This window comes from Toxotes jaculatrix, chromosome 15, assembly GCF_017976425.1.
Source record: "Toxotes jaculatrix isolate fToxJac2 chromosome 15, fToxJac2.pri, whole genome shotgun sequence".
Taxonomy (NCBI): domain Eukaryota; kingdom Metazoa; phylum Chordata; class Actinopteri; family Toxotidae; genus Toxotes; species Toxotes jaculatrix.
In genome coordinates this window covers 15,122,296-15,141,671 of record NC_054408.1, presented here as the reverse complement: position 1 = coordinate 15,141,671, position 19,376 = coordinate 15,122,296, and the positions used below count along the sequence as shown (strand labels likewise).

Here is a 19,376-nt window from a genome sequence, read left to right as displayed (position 1 = left end):
GGCTTCAACAAGCTCTAGCGCCCACCTGTTCATAGACAAAGACTGGAGAGGAACAAACACCAGCCATTACAATGCAAACTAAGCCAAGCCACTAAAGCTGTACAGTATGGTGTAGTAGGTCTGCCTGCAAACGCAATTATTAGAAGTTATTCTTTACTTAGAAATTGAAAATTTTATGTGCAGAACAATGTGCTTTGCACCCAGCTTCCTCAGATTTGCTTGCCATTTTACAAGCACTGACGCTGTCAATCGCTGACATCTTTTATTTATTTATTTCCTAAGGTAATAAATCACATTGTGTTCAACGTTTGCTCAAAATTCTCTTCTATTGACCATCTATGAACTCTGCGACAGGCCACAAATATACAGAATAATTAAAATAATGAACAAATTTGTCCAGAAACTGAAATTTTATCGCTGCTTTAAGCTGCTTATATATGGCTCTGAGTATGTCAGCAGTGGTCCACATGACTGACTGATATTTTACTTTAAATAAAATTAGCAGCAACTTGCTCAGCAAACTGTTTCACTGGCAGAGAAAACCCCAGTGCTTCACAATCAGTGCTTATTTGTCTCACTCTAATTACCTTTTACTTTTCATGATTTATATCCAGGAAATTGACCTATTAAGTTTTGAATGGAAAATTCACCTTAAAAAGAATTCACATATAGTATGCTATTTTTCTTCCTAATTCTGAGCAGTTGGTGAATTTGAATGAGCTTCTCATTAAGCTCAAGAGAGACAGACTGTGGTGAGAAAAATCTTGCTCCATGGGCAGTAAATTACTATAAAGTTAAGTATAACTCCAAGACACAGTGACCTGTGGTGATAAGACCACATTTTCTGACTGACTATTGAAGCCTTTCTTTCAAATTAAACACATTGGGGTGGAATCCCTGATAAGAATTCTGTGAGTCCACACAGATGCTAATTTACCAAATCTCACCTGTTGATCTCTTCACCTCAACTTGATCTTTGTCTATGTTTGTGAATTTCTACTTCACTGAGCAAACCCCTCTGAGATGATGGTCAAAGTCACAGTTATAACAATCAGAATTTAAGATTTGCACAGAAGTTGTATGACATTTTTGTGGTTACTGTGGTCACTTCTCCAGACATATTAACATTTTTTCCTGCTATGATCTTGCATGTTGTTTACAAGATTAAAGCTTAAAGTTGTTTTTTTTTCTCACAATAAAATCTTTTAATTGCAAGACGGACAGTTTGCATTTCTTGAAGAAAACTATATAAGAATATGTCTCACTTCCTGTTCAAAACTTACAAATCAGGAAAGGCAGTAAAATCATCTTTTTTTTTTTTTTTTTTTTTTTAATTGAGAGAAACCCATGCCTCAAAAATATACATTGTATTCTTCACAGCAGTGTGTCTTCATGTATTGTCATTGATGTTGAAAAACAAGGCTGAACAATCCTCCAGCTTCCTTCACCACATTCAGTACTGGACTGATTTAAGTCAAGAGAAATTACTAAAGTATTTCAATTAATGTGCATCTTTTTTTTTGATAAATAAATCACATATTTTAGGACATAAAAATACACAACCTATGCAAATACCTGAGAGCCCTCACATCAGATAGTTGTTATCAACATCGGAGATGATCAATCAGCACACATTTTTGGATAATGTCAATATTCAGTGCCAAAATATACACCGTTCATATATTATTTCATAAAAAATACAATGCACCTGAACCCTGTCCTTTACATTTTTGTAAACATTTTTCAAATTAAAAAAAACACAAAGTTCACAAAACTGTTTGCATTAGCATTTCAGCAGAAAAATAGACATTTAGCACACTCACTTTCAAATTTTACAAAAAACATCCCCGCAATCTGAAACAATACCAATGATTTTGATTTTCAAGTAAACTCCTCACTTACAAGGAGGGCTGAAGACCTTTTTTTTAACTTACTTTTTTGTTCATATGGCTGCTTCATTTAAGGAATTTGTGTACAATAAATTCTGTCCTTATTACAACATTACTAGAAAGAAGAAATATATATATATATAGTCTTTAATGTATCAATTTAATTTTGTTCTGGTCTGTTTGTTTATTATCAGGGTAGCATTAGCTTTTGTTATATCATACAACAATGAAAAAGATATGTTGTTTTAGAAGGACCCCTGTCTAAATAGATAAGGCTTTCCGATAATAAATATATACAGGAATAATATAGTAGAGGAATGTATAGAGTCAATATCACAGATGCAGAGGTGTAAACAATTTCCAGTGCCAATACTTTACAGACAGTACTTTTTATGCTAGCTGGGCACCAGTTGCGCAATAGAGAAGCAACATGTAAACAGAGAAAAAGCTGCCTTTTGATCACAAGTAGACACTGAACATAGATGAATAGATCACTGAGTTTTACCTTATAGCATAATCAACTGTTTATGATGTTAGAAAGTTGATCAGTGAGAAACTAATAATACCAAACTTCTTGGGAGTACTGATACAATAAAGAAGAACATGTTCATCAGACAGCATAGCAAAACCCACGTGGAGTCTTAATTTCCGATGTGCAACTCCAAGACTGTTCTTTTAAAACAAAAGACTAACCTGTGTTCTGTCAGTGATGGTTTTCCACTCTACCTACACTTTAATGTAACGTCAAACAAACAATGCTGCCTATAGGCAGGGCACGGACATAAAGTGCATGGCCAACTGTACAAAGTACAGTTATATCAGAGTCCTTTCACAGGCAGACACCATAACTCTGGAGGAGCTGCAACTGGCCTTAAGGATCAAAATCTGTTATCCTTCAACATAGATACTGCAGATGATGGACCAGAGATTTTGGAGGTGAAAATCCCCTACTCTCCATTTACACTTTGCATACATGAGTCTTTAATGTTAGAGCAGGTTTACAGAGGTGACTCGGAATGCTACAGTTTTGGGAAGTGCCTTCAGAGTAGTACTATGTGGTAACCACACTTCTTTCACTTTTCCTCTTGCTCACGCTGTCTTGCTCTTGATTCCCTCTGTAAAAGGTCATATGTGAATGTGGCAATGTTATGCCAAGCAAAGACTCAAAGAGCGAGGAAAAGTTGAAGACATTAGTGTGTGTGTGTGCTTGTGTGTGAGATGGTGAGGAGCAAAGAATGAGCAGCCTTATTGAAACAAGATCAGGTTAATAACACTACAGTAGGAAACCAACATGACACACACATAAGGAACTCCCTCAGTTCCCACAATGCAATACATTTTAGGAGTTCAGCTTCAATTCAAGCTGTGCGATGTAAAATGTTAAGTTGCCATGGACAAAGCATGTCTGTGATGTTTCCCTGTAACTGTTATGACATACAAACAGGATGAAAGATGGCATTAAATCCAGGCATGTAAGCATGTATTTAGCGTGCTAGGAAACAGCACCAGTAATGCTGGCCCCACCTGACCCAATCCCCAAGGAAAGCCCTAAAAAAACAAACACAAAAACAAAAACAAAACAAAAAACAACAACAAAAAAACCCACTTATACTATATATACACACAGACCCGTCCAGCCTAAACTGCAAAGTGGATTTGATCAAAAACATAGGCCTAAAGCATTATGTGAGGTACATCAGTGGTATCCATTCTGGTAAATCACCATACTCCAGCTAGATGGTTAAATAAGTTCTAAATTTTTAAGCCAACAAAAGGAAAACGGGTACTTTACCACCCTCTGCCATTTTTGGCTGTGAATGTATAAGTCTGCCAGTGTCAAACAAACTGTGATACTCAAAGTTTAGAAATTGAACTGTGTGCTAACGTTGCAAGCTACAGGACCCATGAGTCGTCAGGATTTAATAATTTTCTGTAAGAGAAACAGGTTGCAGGGCTGACAAGACCCATTAGGCTACACTTGATATACCTTCCTGTTTTCCTTCCTGTGTGATTTTGCCTCATGATCAATAGTTCTACCTTGTAAGTGCAAACTGAGTCTGATTACTATGGAGAGAAATGACTCTTAATACAAGCACCAAATCCAGTCTCAGGATACATGAATAAAATGTTTTACAAACGTATGACAATTCAAAATGTACATTTTATAAATTCATTAGATTCATGAATGCCAAATTGATTCTATTTGCAACTTTCAGTAAGCTTGATAAACTAAAACATTTGCATTTGCTACTATCGAATGTAAAATGGGTTTAATTTTTCAAAAACTGGTTGAGCTAATTTATTTAGTGCTTTATTTTTGACAGGACTTTTTTTTTTTTTTACATTATTTTTTTAACATTACAAATGATAAAATCTGCCGCCAAAAAGTTGGAGGTTTTCTTTTTCTGTGCCAGTGCTAGATAAGTGTTTACCAGCCAGAGAGAATCGGAAAAGCATTGGTGTGAGTAAAAAAATTTGCAACTGATTTTCACATGATTTGTGATAGGAAATATAACCTAATACAACTATATAATGTCTGTCACTATGTTAAAATTGATCAGTGAAGACGGTCATATCAGCTGAATGTTACAAAGTGGTTGTTAAGAGGTAGCTGTCTGGCTAAAACAAATTAGACATAACATGCCCGAATAAAACTGTGGAACATTTGTTTTTGGATGGTAAATCTTATTTATGATAACCATAATTTATTTACAAATTGTGACATGCATCAGTAAAACTAGTTTTTGTTTGTGTTTATTAACATACTGATTTGCTGCTTGTATTGACACTTCTCCTCACAGATTATGTTCAAAGCCTCCAAGTTCTCTTAACATATATTTATAGTATCAGGAATAAAAGCCCTCATAAACTGCATGTTGTCATATTTGTTATTGGTAGAATCTGAAGTCCTTTCTAATAGTTTATTTTTAACTACTACAGTCTACTACTACAGTATTGCACTGACATCAAGTCCAATAGTAATCATATTCAATGGACACCAAATTGCTTGCAGCTAGAGCACACAGAACCAGATATTCATACCATTACACTGTTGTTTATCAGAAAAATATTGGGAAATATTGGCTGTAGCAATGTCTTTGACAAAAAAAAAACTGCACAGATCTTGTGTAACATGCCACAGTAAGTGGACCAATTCAGTACCATGACTATTCCTGGGATTTGTTTTTAGCAAGCATTTTAAATGGTTTCAGTGCATTTAATATCATAAACACAGATGATCTGAACTTTTTGAACACATAAATACCACCCCAGTACATGCTGTTATTATGAAAGAATCCATGGATGTCTGTAATTATCATTAGTATTATTCTATTTTGGATTAGAGACTATCTCCAGTCTTCTTATACTTTACCTGTGCCGCTGGTGTCAGTGATGACGGTCTATCTGGATGAACTGAAACTTTAATTTTCTGCACCACACTGAGCCCACACGGTCGCAAAGCGACAATAACAAAAAGAGATTTCCAAAAAAGACTAAAAAGAAAAAATAGTCAAAGTTATCTGACAGCTGCTCTGTTTTGGGAGAGAGAAAAAAAACAACTTCCTTCCTCTACATTTAATTATTAATTAAATATGCAGAAAATATGTCTTTGGCCCATACCTTCATATGATTGTTAAACTGTTCTGATTCACAATAAGAAGCTTAAAAATAAGTCTTTGATTGTGCTACACTTGTCTACAGTTCCATTCAACTGTGCAGTCTCAGAGGTCTGGGGATAAGGATAGATATCAGGCTATTGCTCCTTTCCCTTCTTTGTCTTCCTCTTACTTCCTTTCAATCCTCTTACTGGAAGGTGTGTTCACCACGGACTATGTGAGAGGAGAACTCATAGCGATCTTTGCTGCGGTGACCACAGATGTTGCACTCCAGTGGATCTCTGTATCCGTGACAACCCATATGGATGGTGTACATGACATGATCCAGGAAGAGCACCCGACAGTGCTCGCACTGGAAGGCTCGCAACTCCTGGCCCTCTCGTCCAAACACCCGCACCCCTTCCTGGTTCGTAGGCCTCTCTGTGGATACTCGGATTAGCCCAGTCCCCATTCCTGCCACACCTCTTGGTGATGCGTCTCTTACCTGCTCACCTGAAAAGACCACCGCTGGACTTGCTCGAGACCTGAGGCTGGGAGGGTGGTTGCTCCCAAGGTAGCCCTGCCTCTCCTGTGGGCTGCTGCGAGCTGAGTCAGCAGATTCAACTCCACTGTGGTTGGGAGATTCCTCTTGCCCTGACAGGGGTGGCTTGCCCTGCCTGGTTAAAGCGGTAGGGCCATTTGAAGTGGGATGGCTGGGGAAGTCATGGGGCTGAGGTGGATGTGGTGGCAGGGTGTCACAGTTTCCTGGACGCTCTGTTTGTTGGTTCAGTGGCAAGACACGGTGGAAGAGGGGGTTGACCATGGGTACCATTTCAGCCATAGAGAGAGGGGGACCTGGATGGTGGAGAATGGGCCGAAGGTTGTCTGATCCCAGGTATGTCATGGCATTGCTGATGGCCTGGTCTATCACGTGGGCTGGCATCATTTCAGCCTGCTTTTCATACTTAAAGCCCATATCGTAGCTCATATCAGGGTAACTGTAACGAACCATCTTTTCACCTGGATGGAATAGAGAAGCGCTATGACTGTGTAGAATTAACTGATTTAACAAGATGATGCTCCACAAGCTTGCTCTAACAAGATGATGATCAAGTTGTAAGATACAAACCACAACAAATATAGAAGCAAAAGCATAAAAGGATGGAAACACTTTTGCTTTAAGATACAGAATAAGTAAGATGCACAAATATGAGCATAGCTTGACTTCACAAAATGTCCTTTCTTGCCTGTCAAATTTATATCTTGCTGATATTTTGGTGATTGTTTTTCATATTTTGTACTTGATGTTCTGTGTGTACGAGTTTAATGGGGTGGAAAGCCCCATTCATCTACTACTGCACTGTTTAACCCCTCCAGAACAGGGATGCGGTGAGCTGTTTTCTCTCGATAAGAGCAATAGCAAAGTTACAGGTGTACCTAACCACAGAGTGAAAAACATTTCCTTGCCTCTCAGTCATCCGCTTGCTCTAGTTTGCTCAATCTCTTTTTCTAATAGTGTGGCAAATAAAACCAAATTCAGAAAAAAAAATCTGAGCTCATAGGTACAGCAGGGCAACTGTATATATAATATATTCTAAATAAATACAAATATACATACGTGTGTGTGTGTGTATAGTATTGTACGGCGCAACACTGAGAGGGAAAGGGAAAACTAACTCAAACCAAGTGCAGAAACAACAAATTAGGTAAGTTAATAACATATTTCAGTTCCACTGGTATAAAAGTAAAATCAGTAGAAAGGCGTATTAAATGATGAGAACTGAACGAATACATTCTAGCTGTGATACTGTGATACTCAATCAGTATCTGCTTGGACAAATAGTGCATTCCTTTCATGCTGATAACAGAGAGCCACTGCAGTGCCGCATGAGTTGGACCCCATTGGAGGTAAAAAAAACCATATTCATCATCATGTGACTTGCATGGTAATCCAGCAGTGCAGAACACGATACACCAAATTATTCTCAACCACTACCTTAACCCCAGACTCATAAAAAGCAAATGGAACAATTAAATAATACTCTGCATCAAGCTGCTCCTCATGGTGTCTACCTCCGCATTAAAGCAGATAAAACTGTTGACTGCCTGCCTATGTTTGAAATACCCACCCACAAATTTCTGAGGCGTGGTGCTCTTCCTCTTGCCCACATTGCTATGCAGCCTTTCAATAACAGGCGGCCGATCAAAGGTAGCCATCGAGTTGGCCTCTGTCATGGGCCGTGGATCTTTAGGAACCTCACCTTGAAAGATTGAGAAGGGAAGTGGATTAGAAAGGGTAGTAAGATTTGGGTAGTAAGATTACTAAAATGAACAGATCATTTCTGGGAGGGAATGAAAAAAGGAAACCTAATCCCACAGGAAATGTTGTTTATGTCACTTAAATTTCTTTTAAATGTACTATTTAGGCAGTAATTATACATAAATTATAAAAGTTGCACAAATTTATGAACACTGAAAAAAAAAACTATAAATAATAAATAAATAACAACAAAACTAGTAATGCATGTTGTTTAAGTGCTTCATATCAGTTTTTGTCAATCCTTTAAATGGATTTCTTCCACACACATTAAGACACACTTATTTATTATTTATTAATTCCAGTGAATTAATAAATAATAAATAAGCTTCACAGTGTACATGTTAATACGGTTTGTCTCCTGTGAAATCCAACTTTCATCATGCCTTTCACTGTACAGTAATACTGTTTCCATTATACATTCTGCCACCTTCAGTTTCATGGTTTCAGATGTAGTAAATCGATTTACCTGTGTAAGCACCAGTGTTGGTGGTCGGTTCCAGGCCGATACCGTGCAGGTAACTATGGCAGCGCTCTTTGTGTTCTTCTAAAGACGTGCGCTGTTTATAACTTCGTCCGCAGTAGTTACACTTGTGAGGTTTACCAACTAAAAGTGAAGATATTTGAGGGAAAACATTTTGTTTATTTTATTTACAGCATGCAGTGTGTAGTAGTAAGTACTGTGAACAGTCGTTAGTTCAAACAAACCAGAAGCAAGCCTCTGAGATCATGGATGTTCCACTACTAGGGTGAGGATTCCACACGACTGTTGCCAGACAGAGAGACAGGTTGTGGGCGACAGAGATAGTTGCACCATGAAGTCTGAGGTTCAAAACACTTTGGTCTCTGAAACGTAAAGCTAACTCCCACTGCTGTGGCACAGCATGAGTGAATAGCGGAGTTGATCATGCATCCCATGGTGGTGGTAGGAAACTAACTCCAATGTTAAACTGCTATGGAGGTGGAGTGTGATTCATTGTGCCATTTCTGTTTTATTCAATTCCTTCCTACTTAGACAAGTGGAAAGATGAAGACATATCCTTTACATCTATCTTAGCCAAGCCATCAGCCCATATATTCTTCCATCCAACTTGCTTTATTGATCAATGGATCAATATATCAATGGATCAGTGAAACAATAAGTTACTTAAAAGGTGAACAAAGGAATAAGAAAGAAGGTTAAAAAACAAACACCCAAAAATTGTACAAAATTTTAGAATTCTCAAGTGACTGGTCTTAGTGACTGGTCTTAATATCATTGTCCTATATCTAAGCTGCTCTGTGTTTCTAAAAATCTAGAACTGCTGATCAGCTCATAACAAAGCACCCTCCTGGTGGACGATAATGGTCCACCAGGAATTCTCAAGTGACTGGTCTTAATGATATTTCATTAAATTTTCCACTAAATCTGACTACTATGGTTATCATTATCGTCCACCAGGAGGGCGCTTTGTTATGAGCTGATCAGCAGTTCTAGATTTTTAGAAACACAGAGCAGCTTAGATATAGGCCAATAATTGTCAAGTAAAGGTCAACAGCGTCACCACCTTTGCAGAATGAGCCATTTCCACATTGAGGTAAAAGTTGAATTAAAAATCATTACAACATACTGCATTAAAGTGAATCCTACGCAGAAAAAAAAACACTGCTGAGGTAATAGGTCTGTGTCCTGTGGTAGAATATACTCAAAACTAATGTAATGACTCATAAAGGGACTGGAGTGAGTGAACTGAAGGGCACATAAGCATACCGATGTGACCCAGACACTGTCATTAGTGATGCGGTGTAGTAAGACATTCATCGGCATAATGGTGACAGCTATTACTAGAAGAAGATGTGCTGATGATCCAGCGCTCTTGACAGTGAGAGAATACAGAAACTAAACTTGTTTCAGTCTGAGCCATGAAGACTGCAGCACACATACACACCAGCACACTCACACATTATGAGGTAGGTTTACACGTGAACCTAAGCACTCTTTCTCCCACAGAATAGGAGTTTTTTTTTTTTTTTTTTTTGTAAAGCACTTAATATGTTTCACAAGAAGACAAGTTCCTCAGAACTGCATATTCCTTTAGCTGTAAATGTTACATTTTATTCCCTGGACTACGTCTAGATGATTTGTACAAGTGAAATAAAACCCACTTGTTACAGAATGACATGGCTAGTCATGGCCAATCTTACATCAGCAGGCACTTTTTTTTTTAGAGTGAGTGATGTGGAATGATAACAGGTTTTCTGCTGTATATGTCATTCAGTACTCTTGTGGTCTATAAATGACATTGTATAAGCAGAACTCGAAGCTAGGGTTCTTTATCATTTTGTTCTAAGTACGAACAGATTAAAAAAAAAAAGTGGTGGCTAATGACAAAGGGTTTCAATATCATTAAAGTGTGGGTACGTGCACCTGCAAGGTCATTGCAGTAATATTCATTCTGGGTAGTGAAAGAGTAACTTCTAAGTGAAACGTCATCATGGAAATAATTTGCTTTGCTGCTTTCCAGCCGTGAAGCTTAAACAGCGGAGTAGGCAGTATTCAATCGAGTATCACTCCCTTGTTCTCAGTGGCTCACATCTACACACTCTCTGTCACGCACACACACAACACAGACATACTGCTTTATATTTATATAACCACCCACACGCGTTGTGCAGATGTTGGATGGACCTGAAGAATCCACCTTTCAGCGGCTATTCTTATTCATGCAAATGGTCTGCACTGTGCTCTCAGACTCACTTGACTGATTGTATTTGGCTAATAAACGGGAACTTGCTTGAAATTAGAGCTTCTGTCTTACAAAATGTAAAATCATTTGCCTCTTAAGCCACGATTTTCCTACATTGTCATTCTACCAATCAACTGTGCCTCAGAGTAAAATGTCATATCTGGCCTTAGGGATTGTGACCAGATGCAACACACTTCTGCTCTGCTGTACTTTCCTTCACAAGCTCTCACTCTTGTCTTACATTTTTCCTCGCCTGACCTCTCTTTCTATGCTTTATTTCCTTCTTTTGGCTACACCTGTTCTTCCTGGCAGGGCACCAGGCCAAAGCAGCCAGGTTTTCAGCACCCAGAGATGAGTGAGTCCCTGTATGTAAAAGAGACTCGGGATGGCACAACTTAGACACATAACACAAGTCCTCACTTTTCCCACTGAATGACCAGAGGAAGACAAGACCATCTCACTACTCAAGGTTTTACAGGAAAAAAGGGTTGGGTGATGTGACAAACAAATTCATCTGAACAATAAGGGAAGTGAAAATGGGAAAATGGTCATGGTTGATGGTGGGAGACAGATGTGGAGAAACTGATACAAAGAAATGTGTAAAAAAAAAAGTATCTCAGTGACAACCTGGCCAGAGATTACAGACGTACAAAGAGAAAACACCAACCCAAACACACGGACACACATCCAAACACAGAAGTTACCTCTACCTAAAACAGAGAACTTTGTATAAGTAACCCCCATGGGGGCATCACAGGTCGAAATGACAGTATTGTTTGACCTTAATTTCAAAGGCGCTATCAGGGGGGAGAGCACATCCTCTCTGATAGGAAAGTGGGTTACAGTTGAGAGAGAGTCAACACTCCCCATGTGTTTCTCAACAGACAGATTGTTTCCTCCTTGGTGAGTCAAGCAACTAAGCAACAGCATGTCCTTGGTACCTAACCACAAAGCACTCACAGCGCTGTCTATAACACACACAGACAAAAAAAACAAAAAAAAAACACCATTGCATCTGTCTAACAATCAATGTCTAACATGTCTAACATCAATACAAGGTAGAGAGTCACCAGCCAGCATGTATGGCTACTGTGCTTATCGTCTCCCAGCTTATACATGAGCAGACACAGTCACACAAAGCTTTAGAAGAAAGAAATATCTGAAGGGATAAGAGGTACTTACAATGCAGGTAGGGATTTTTTTGAAAAATAGAAAAATGGCATCTGTCACAAAGGCTGTCATTATGTTGTACCAGGCAAGGCCCTTTGCATTCTTCCTGATGTATGAATATATGAATGTGGTTTGGCATTTTGGAGGTATATTTCAGTCCTGAGATCACTGATTTCCAAAGGAACAAAGTATTTTTCAAGGTTCCTACATTAATGCTAGAGACAGACTGGGATGTTTAAGTAACGCAAGCACAATCCCAGCATTAAAAACTGTATGGGTTATTATTTTTTTCCAGATCTCTGAAGCATTTCTGATTAATGATGTCTGTTCTGGGTAACAGAAGTGGATGAGTAAAAAGGGAAGAGAAGAGGGCGAGGAGGAGTCTTACCAGCATGAGTGCGCAAATGTCCAGTGAGAGCATCGCGCCGCCGGCAGGCGTAGCTACAGAAGGGGCATTTGAAAGGTTTTTCGCCTGTGTGCAGCTTGATGTGTCGCAGCAGGTTTCCCTTCTGGGTGAACGAGACACCACACTGGTTGCACTGGAACGGCCTGTCACCTGATAGAGGCAGGCACAGGAAGTCAATACCACACTCATTGTGGAAGATGTTTTAGAAAGTATCAACAACCCTGCAAACTGTTTTTTATGTCTCTAACTGAACTCTTACCTTTTCTGTTTTTGTGCTGGCTGTACCAGCTGGCTTCATAAATGAAATGTCACACCTATCAGACTGTCCTCACACGACACATGACTCCTTGAACTACTTCTATTAGATGATTACTAATGAAAATCAAGAAACAAAACAACTGTTCAATTTATGATAATACGGAACCCTTTTCTTTATCTGTAACTACAAACTTAAGTGAACTGCCCTGTGCTCAACTAAATTGAAAAAAAAAATCACTTGTGTTGGACTGTTTTATATTGAATTAAACTAAAGTCCCTCTAAACTGAATGCACTTTAATCTAAATTAACTAGCTCAGACTAAAACTCTCTCGCACAGAATTTGTGGTGGAATCTGTATCATGGAAGGATGTAGTTACACCCTTACACACATTTTAGAGGAACCTTTTTTGCCTTGTTCACAGTTACCTTCTTCTGTTCTAATAGCAAATCTTTTGATCTACAGCCACATGGAAAAGAGAAATATGATCCTAATGCTGTGACAACCAGAGCAGTCATGGCGTCAGTTGGAACAGGTTGCGGGGGATTCCAAGGATATTTTTTCCCTGATAATAATTCCATGTCTAAGCTATTGTCTTGCAACAAAAAACGAAACAAAACAAATCAACAAAAAAAACAGAGAGTACTCCACACCCACTGTCGAGGAAAACAAAATGATTTCTGACTCACTCTGAAGAAGGGGGAAATGTACACACCGCCCTGATTTTTAATGGTAAAAAAAAAAGAAAAATCCTCTGTGGGTTGTTAATGCTCAAAGATCTTCCAAAAAAAAAAAAAAAAACTGCGAAAATTATACCAGACAGCTTCTAAAATGCTTTACAAGCTTGGCATTTGGAAATATACTGATCGGTACCATTTGGTTGTCGACTTCCTGCATCAGTTGTTGCGTTTGGCCCAGATAATCCATCCTGTACGTTGCTTGGGCTGCCAGTCATGGATTCCTCCAATACTACTCCTTCCTCCCCTGTTTGGCCTACTTCTTCAAGTGCGGGGCTTCTGTTGTCAGCTTCCTCCGCTGTTTCTTCCTCTTGCTTAATTGTCAGATCTGTAAAGCAAAAAGTAACAGCAATCCTGAGATGCTCAGCTGACAGTGTGAATGCAGATATTGAAGGTTTTATGGGAGCACCATAAAAATGCTTCTCCATTCAACCTGTCTAGGTTGGTCCTGGGTTTTACTTGGTCGAGTATAGACTAGAGTGTGTACTGTAAAGGCTTGACGTGAACATTGCTAGCTAGGGATGTACTGGATTGACTGGAGTTAGAAGCGGTTGATCTGTAACAGACATACACTGACTTAAATGGGTTAGCAGTGCAAAATCATTAAATGGGCATGTTGAAGGGGCATCCTGGTTATGTATCAACTCAATTCATAGACAGCGTTAGGATGGACAGACACGGTGACGAGAGAGAGAGAGAGAGAGAGAGAGAGAGAGAGAGAGAGAGAGAGAGAGAGAGAGAGAGAGAGAGAGAGAGAGAGAGAGAGAGAACAGGCTGATCTGGTTCCTTGCTGTCCCTGAGTGGAAAGGGAGTGTCAGAGGCCCTGTAGCTTAGAACACCTGACTAACAATGGGAGACTGGCTGGATGACTAGGGCAAAAGATTCTATAATTGTGTGTGTGTGTGTGTGTGTGTGTGTGTGTGTGTGTGTGTGCGCGCACGCGCGCGTGTGGGCGGTTGTGGCGGGAAACTATTCACCACCTGAAGTGTCTAGTAATCAGTCAGCAATTAGTAATACTTGTACACAAATGTATGAGACCAGTAGAAAGCAATGCACACGTAACGTACACAGCTTTACCTCGTTTCATTCACCTCCACTCTTGTCCCAGTAGTCACTTGATTGTATATGTTTCAGTCAGTTACAGAAGCTCCCTCTCAAGCCAACGTCAGTGGGTATGTTAATTAACTTGCCATTTTCTTATTCTGAGCAAATCACATGAGATGGAAGTTTTAGGATAGATTTTTTTCTTTTTTTTTTTTGTCGTCTACCACAGGAACTCTGACGGTGCCACACAGCAAGCAGCTACATTTTGTCTTCTGAGGTACAGGAAAAAAGGAAAAAGTTCCTCTGTTTGAAAATTTACCCCTTTTCCAATCAATCAAATTTACCATTTTACAAAATGCACGCTGTGATTTAAGCAGAATGTAGTATGTCACCTTTATAGTTTTTTTTTTTTGCTTAGTCTTCATAAGTGTCGTGCACAGCAATATCAAAACAGTTTGCACGTTAAACACAGGGATTAAGCTACTTTAGTTGTTTGAATTAAGCTTGATCATAAAGCCCTTTGAGACAAACTTGTGATTGTGAACCTTATACTACAGCCTGACTCAGCTTGATCGCCAATAATAATCTTGACTTTGAGAGAAGATTTCTAAGAATTGTACTATTTAATGAGCTAGCAGGTTTTGGCTCTAAAAATCTTATCTGTGTTGTTACGTGGTTAAGATGCATGTGAAAGGGGCTTTAGAAGTAGTGCAGAAAAAACGTCTGGGCACTATCCAAGCAAAACTTACTGAACCTGACGATCTTGTTTTGGGATTTACAGGGGCAATAACCAGAGTCTGAGCATATGTGGTTGTTTTACTAAAGCCTCCATTCTGATTGCATCCATCAACTGTCTCCTCGGGCTTTGGAACTGCATCCAATTAACTCTCAGAAGCCAGTAAAAGAAATTTAGAAATTCAGGCACTATTTCATTTTTTTATAAACTATAGAGAGAAAGCTCCACAAAGCAACTGCATTCTTTGAACCTATACTGTATGTTTCCAATGCCACAGTTTGTGCACAACAATTATACCAATACCCATGTCTTCAACAGCTGTATCCTGGCAACACGGAGCAGACCTGAATGTCCTTGCTATTCAGCTCCTTGCATCTTTACATCTGTCTCTCTAGTGTGGCAGAGTCGGAAGCATAGAGTGGTCAGATGAGGATACACTTGAAAGGGCTGCTACAACAAAAGCAGTCTTTAGTTTATTTCCACTCTTCTAACGGATACAGTACAGCAGAGTCTGCAATTTATCTGAGTTTTCCGTTATCCATAGAGAATCTGAGGTAAAGCTCGCAAGCGATTAAAAGGTTGAGTGGAAACAACACATCTTTAGGAAGAAGACATTCTGTCATTGTCTTACTACCCAAACTGTCACCTAGCCCGAAGGGTGTAATTCTACTCTTTTACCTTTTATTGCCAGACATAGTTCACAATACCAGGACAACTGCTGTACAGTTTATGTTCTAGCTTGCAAGTTTAGGCACTGAAATTTGACAGCGCTTCATGCTCCTTTTCAACAGATGATATGATGCAGCCCTTCTTTTGCAACAAAGCCTCAAAATGCAAATCATGTTAAGCAACTTCCAGCATGACAACAGATCTTATCGGTAAAGAGTATCTCCCTGTGAAAACCATTGCCCAGCCCGCCTCCCTGTATCTCTGAACTGGTGGGAACCAAGCTTCCCTTTTTCTCACTCATCTCCCTTGTCTCACTTAGTTTCCCCTTTTCTTATTTTGCTGCTTCACAGTGACATAGCTAAAGCTAATCTGAGACATCAGGTCAATACACTGAGAGGAACCAAGCAACACTTTTGGCCAAGTGCTACATAGTGCAACAAGAGTGATATGGTACAACAAGGTGCAATATGGCACAACATTGTGTACAAACTGCATCAAGTAACAAGTATTTTTTTGGGAGGGGGGGAGGGGGGGCGGGGCAAATCTTTAATTCTTTATTTGAGACAGAACTTCATTTCTCAGTTTTGGAAACTGAACTGCATTCTTATAATATTTTTATGCAAAATTTACGTTGCATTTTGCCCCTCATTTACACACAGACACACACACACACTAATGGGGGCAAGCTACCATGCATGGCTTGCATGAGCTAACCATCAGGAGCACCTGTTTTCTAATGTGACGCAAACAAATTATCTACTGTATTTCACATTAAAAGCCTTATTTGGTTCAGGGGAAATAAAGTAATCCTTCCTTCCCTGGAAAGCTTTTTATTGTGAAAGGGTTTCATTAGGAGTAACAGTATGGGTTAGTTAGAACAGTATTATTCTTTAAAGGAGAAACTGCATGTGCATAAACTGTAGCTGTCCTTGGCAGACCAAACAAATGTGTTTCCATCGATTAAACACTCACCACTGGGGGAATTAGGACCCTGAGGAACTGTCTGTCCATTAGGTGTGGAAATATCCTCCAACATTCTCGAGTTCTCCTTACCAGGAGAGCACTGGCCGTTACCTGGACGACAAACATAAACACGCAATCTTTATTGTGATGTACAATACTGTAGTTGTACAACAAATACAATAGAGTACTGTTATGAGGGGGAAAAAAATACAGTTTTGTTGTTTTTGATGTTATATGTAACTATCCAAGGACTAGAGCCTATGAAACTGTTCCAAAAGCAAAGATGAGGATGAAGAACTATATTAATGGTGGTCAAGTGAGAAGCAGTTGTTTCTGAAAACTGATACAATAGTGTATAGAGACTGTGACAATACATACCACACCTAATCTGATACACTTTTTTAATTTTATACAGTAAAGACAGTGAAAATTAATAAAAATTGATCAAATTTCCAGCCAAGCTAACAGTTCACATGATATACAGCAGTCTTGTGTTGGGTCCTTCTATCTCAGATTAAGGATAATTTCATCCCTCCCAGATCTGCTTCTAAGCCTAACCTGAATGGGTTTTTTAGAGGTCACACTAGAATGCAGAAGGCAACTAACTAATCTGTCTTTATTCACCTATGGGATCCTAATGTCCAGCAAATGTGGATCAGATTGCATCCTCTCAGCAGTCTGTACAGAACCCAGGCTATGGATAGCCCTGTGTCCACTCAGAGGGAGAGCAAACCAGTCCCTTATCCCCTTACACCCCGGCCCCGTCAGGGTCACTAGAACAATACAGCGGCAACAGGCAAACACCCCTGCTGACCCAGGTGTCAGATCCCATAGGAACCACAGCGAGCCGTCATTCATCGCCAGCTCAATTAAAGGTTTTCCTCAAGAATACTGACAACTACCAAAATCCGGAAAGCCTGCATCATGATGACTCCAGACCGCCTCGTGCTTTTAAAACTGATGTAGCAATAGCTGTATCTGAGGAAGTTTCAGTAAAAATCAAAGGGCTACGCTACATGCTACACATGAAACCGCTACAAAGACGGCGTTGTTACAATTTGTCAGTGCTGAATATGCCTGCAGTGATCCCTCATACATGAAAAAGGAATCTGTGTCAGAACTCCTCTTGTTGTGACAGCTCCTCTAAATTTGACAACCTCTTGTGTGGTATTGTTCCATTATAGTGGCAGTTCCACAGCGTGGGGCATACTGGGAGACGCTGTCCATGACATAATCCCTGGGCCTGGGCTCAGGTTGCACAGGTCGGGGTTGGAGGAAATCTCAGGTGACCAACGCTGGCTATCCCTCGGCAATGCTGTCCTGGAGACAGGAGTGGCCCAGATTTGTCATGAAGGATTTTCCATTACTGTAGCAGACAGTGACAGCTGCTTAGCAGCTCGATGGCTTAACTGTCTCAGGCATAGACCAATTGTTTTGGGATGCCTGGGCTCAAAATGCAAAAACAACAAAAGAGGTCAAATCCTTCACATAATAATATTGGTCAAATATAAAAATATAATTTATGAAGACTGGCAATGAGAGGAAGAAGTCAAACCTATATCATCTATTGCTGATACTGGTCAAATGAACCCACACGAGTACAAGCATTTCCACACACAAGCCTCTGATGTTAGAAAAACTGACTGACACATTATGAACTTGAATAGGGCTAAAAATGCACCAAACCACACACATGCTAGCATGGACTGAATTGAAGTTTTGCGTTGGTGCCCCGCATTTGCTGAGTCAATTTTGTATTAACAGTTAGATCAGGATATTAAACAGTCGAGACTAGCGGGGGGGAAAGGCATTTTGAGTAATGCGCCGAATTGGGATAATTTAATGTGCTGGCGAATGGAAAGGAACAAATGTGTACACTGAAACTTGTAGGTGTAATAAATGCTGACTTCATCAACAACACCAGATGAATGTATAGCTTCTAAAGCACAATCATGCCCTCAGCAATCTAATAAGAGTCAATTCAATTTCTGGTCTTACAACATATTCAGTACAAGTAATTATAAATGGCAGCTAGGTTCAGGAACCGTATGCTATGACAAAGCTTTGAAAATAACCATAATACACTAAGGTCAAATTCCATTTGCCTTATAATGGTAGACGTGAATAAGACACATAAAAATGGCTCAGCAGCTCCTAAGGCGAGCTGGGTGATGAACTAAATAAGACTTTTTTTCCGGAGTGACGAGGTCCTCCATTCTGGCTTTCTGGATACACAATGTATGGGAGCTGGTTTTTCCTGTCAGACCCTAAACCTCCCTTATGACACAGATTCATAACACACACCAGATCCAGCAAACAAAAAAAGAAATATACAGAGTTAGACAAATGAGAACTTTAATTCACCTAATTTTAACAAGAAAAAGATACTGTATTGTAAATACTAGTGATATATTTAATTTGTGAATGAGTGAGTACAGTTTTATGTCTACACCTTATTCTAGGCCTATTACAGAAGCACCTGCTGTTAATTACCAAACCAGAGTGTGCACTGGTGTGTTCTATTTGTGGTTATTTACATTTGTGGATGTGGAGGTGACCTAGAGAGGAGGGAAACCTGGTATACCACCTGGTATACCACCTCTTCAGATAACTAATCTTAGGTTATCTGAAGAGTGGGTCTCAGAAATTAAGTGAAAAAAGTAAACATTTAATGGTACACTCCAGCCAGTGAATAACTTTGCAACCTGCATTAATGCTGCACCATGCATGGAGGGTCTTTTATTAATGTTGCAATGAGTGTGCAGTAGCGCTAAAATGGAAGCTAAACAAAAACTTTGTGGTTAAGTAGCCGCTCTCCATTCTGATGATTTTTATCTGACAGAAATTGCAATCATCTTATTTGTGA

General features: G+C 39.4%; 1 protein-coding gene across 5 annotated transcripts in view; it reads right to left on the bottom strand.

The window, feature by feature from the left end:
* Positions 1-1,301: 1,301 nt before the first annotated feature.
* Positions 1,302-19,376, bottom strand: part of ikzf2 (IKAROS family zinc finger 2) — a 25,970-nt gene continuing 7,895 nt past the window's right edge. For all 5 annotated transcript variants that reach the window (XM_041056878.1, XM_041056876.1, XM_041056875.1 and 2 more), the window contains 6 exons: positions 16,520-16,621; positions 13,235-13,426; positions 12,087-12,254; positions 8,272-8,409; positions 7,615-7,746; positions 1,302-6,505 (listed from right to left, as the gene is read on the bottom strand). In XM_041056878.1, the coding sequence (XP_040912812.1) occupies positions 5,694-6,505; positions 7,615-7,746; positions 8,272-8,409; positions 12,087-12,254; positions 13,235-13,426; positions 16,520-16,621 (1,544 nt within the window). In that variant the 3' untranslated portion in view covers positions 1,302-5,693. The remainder of the gene's footprint in view (positions 6,506-7,614; positions 7,747-8,271; positions 8,410-12,086; positions 12,255-13,234; positions 13,427-16,519; positions 16,622-19,376) is intronic.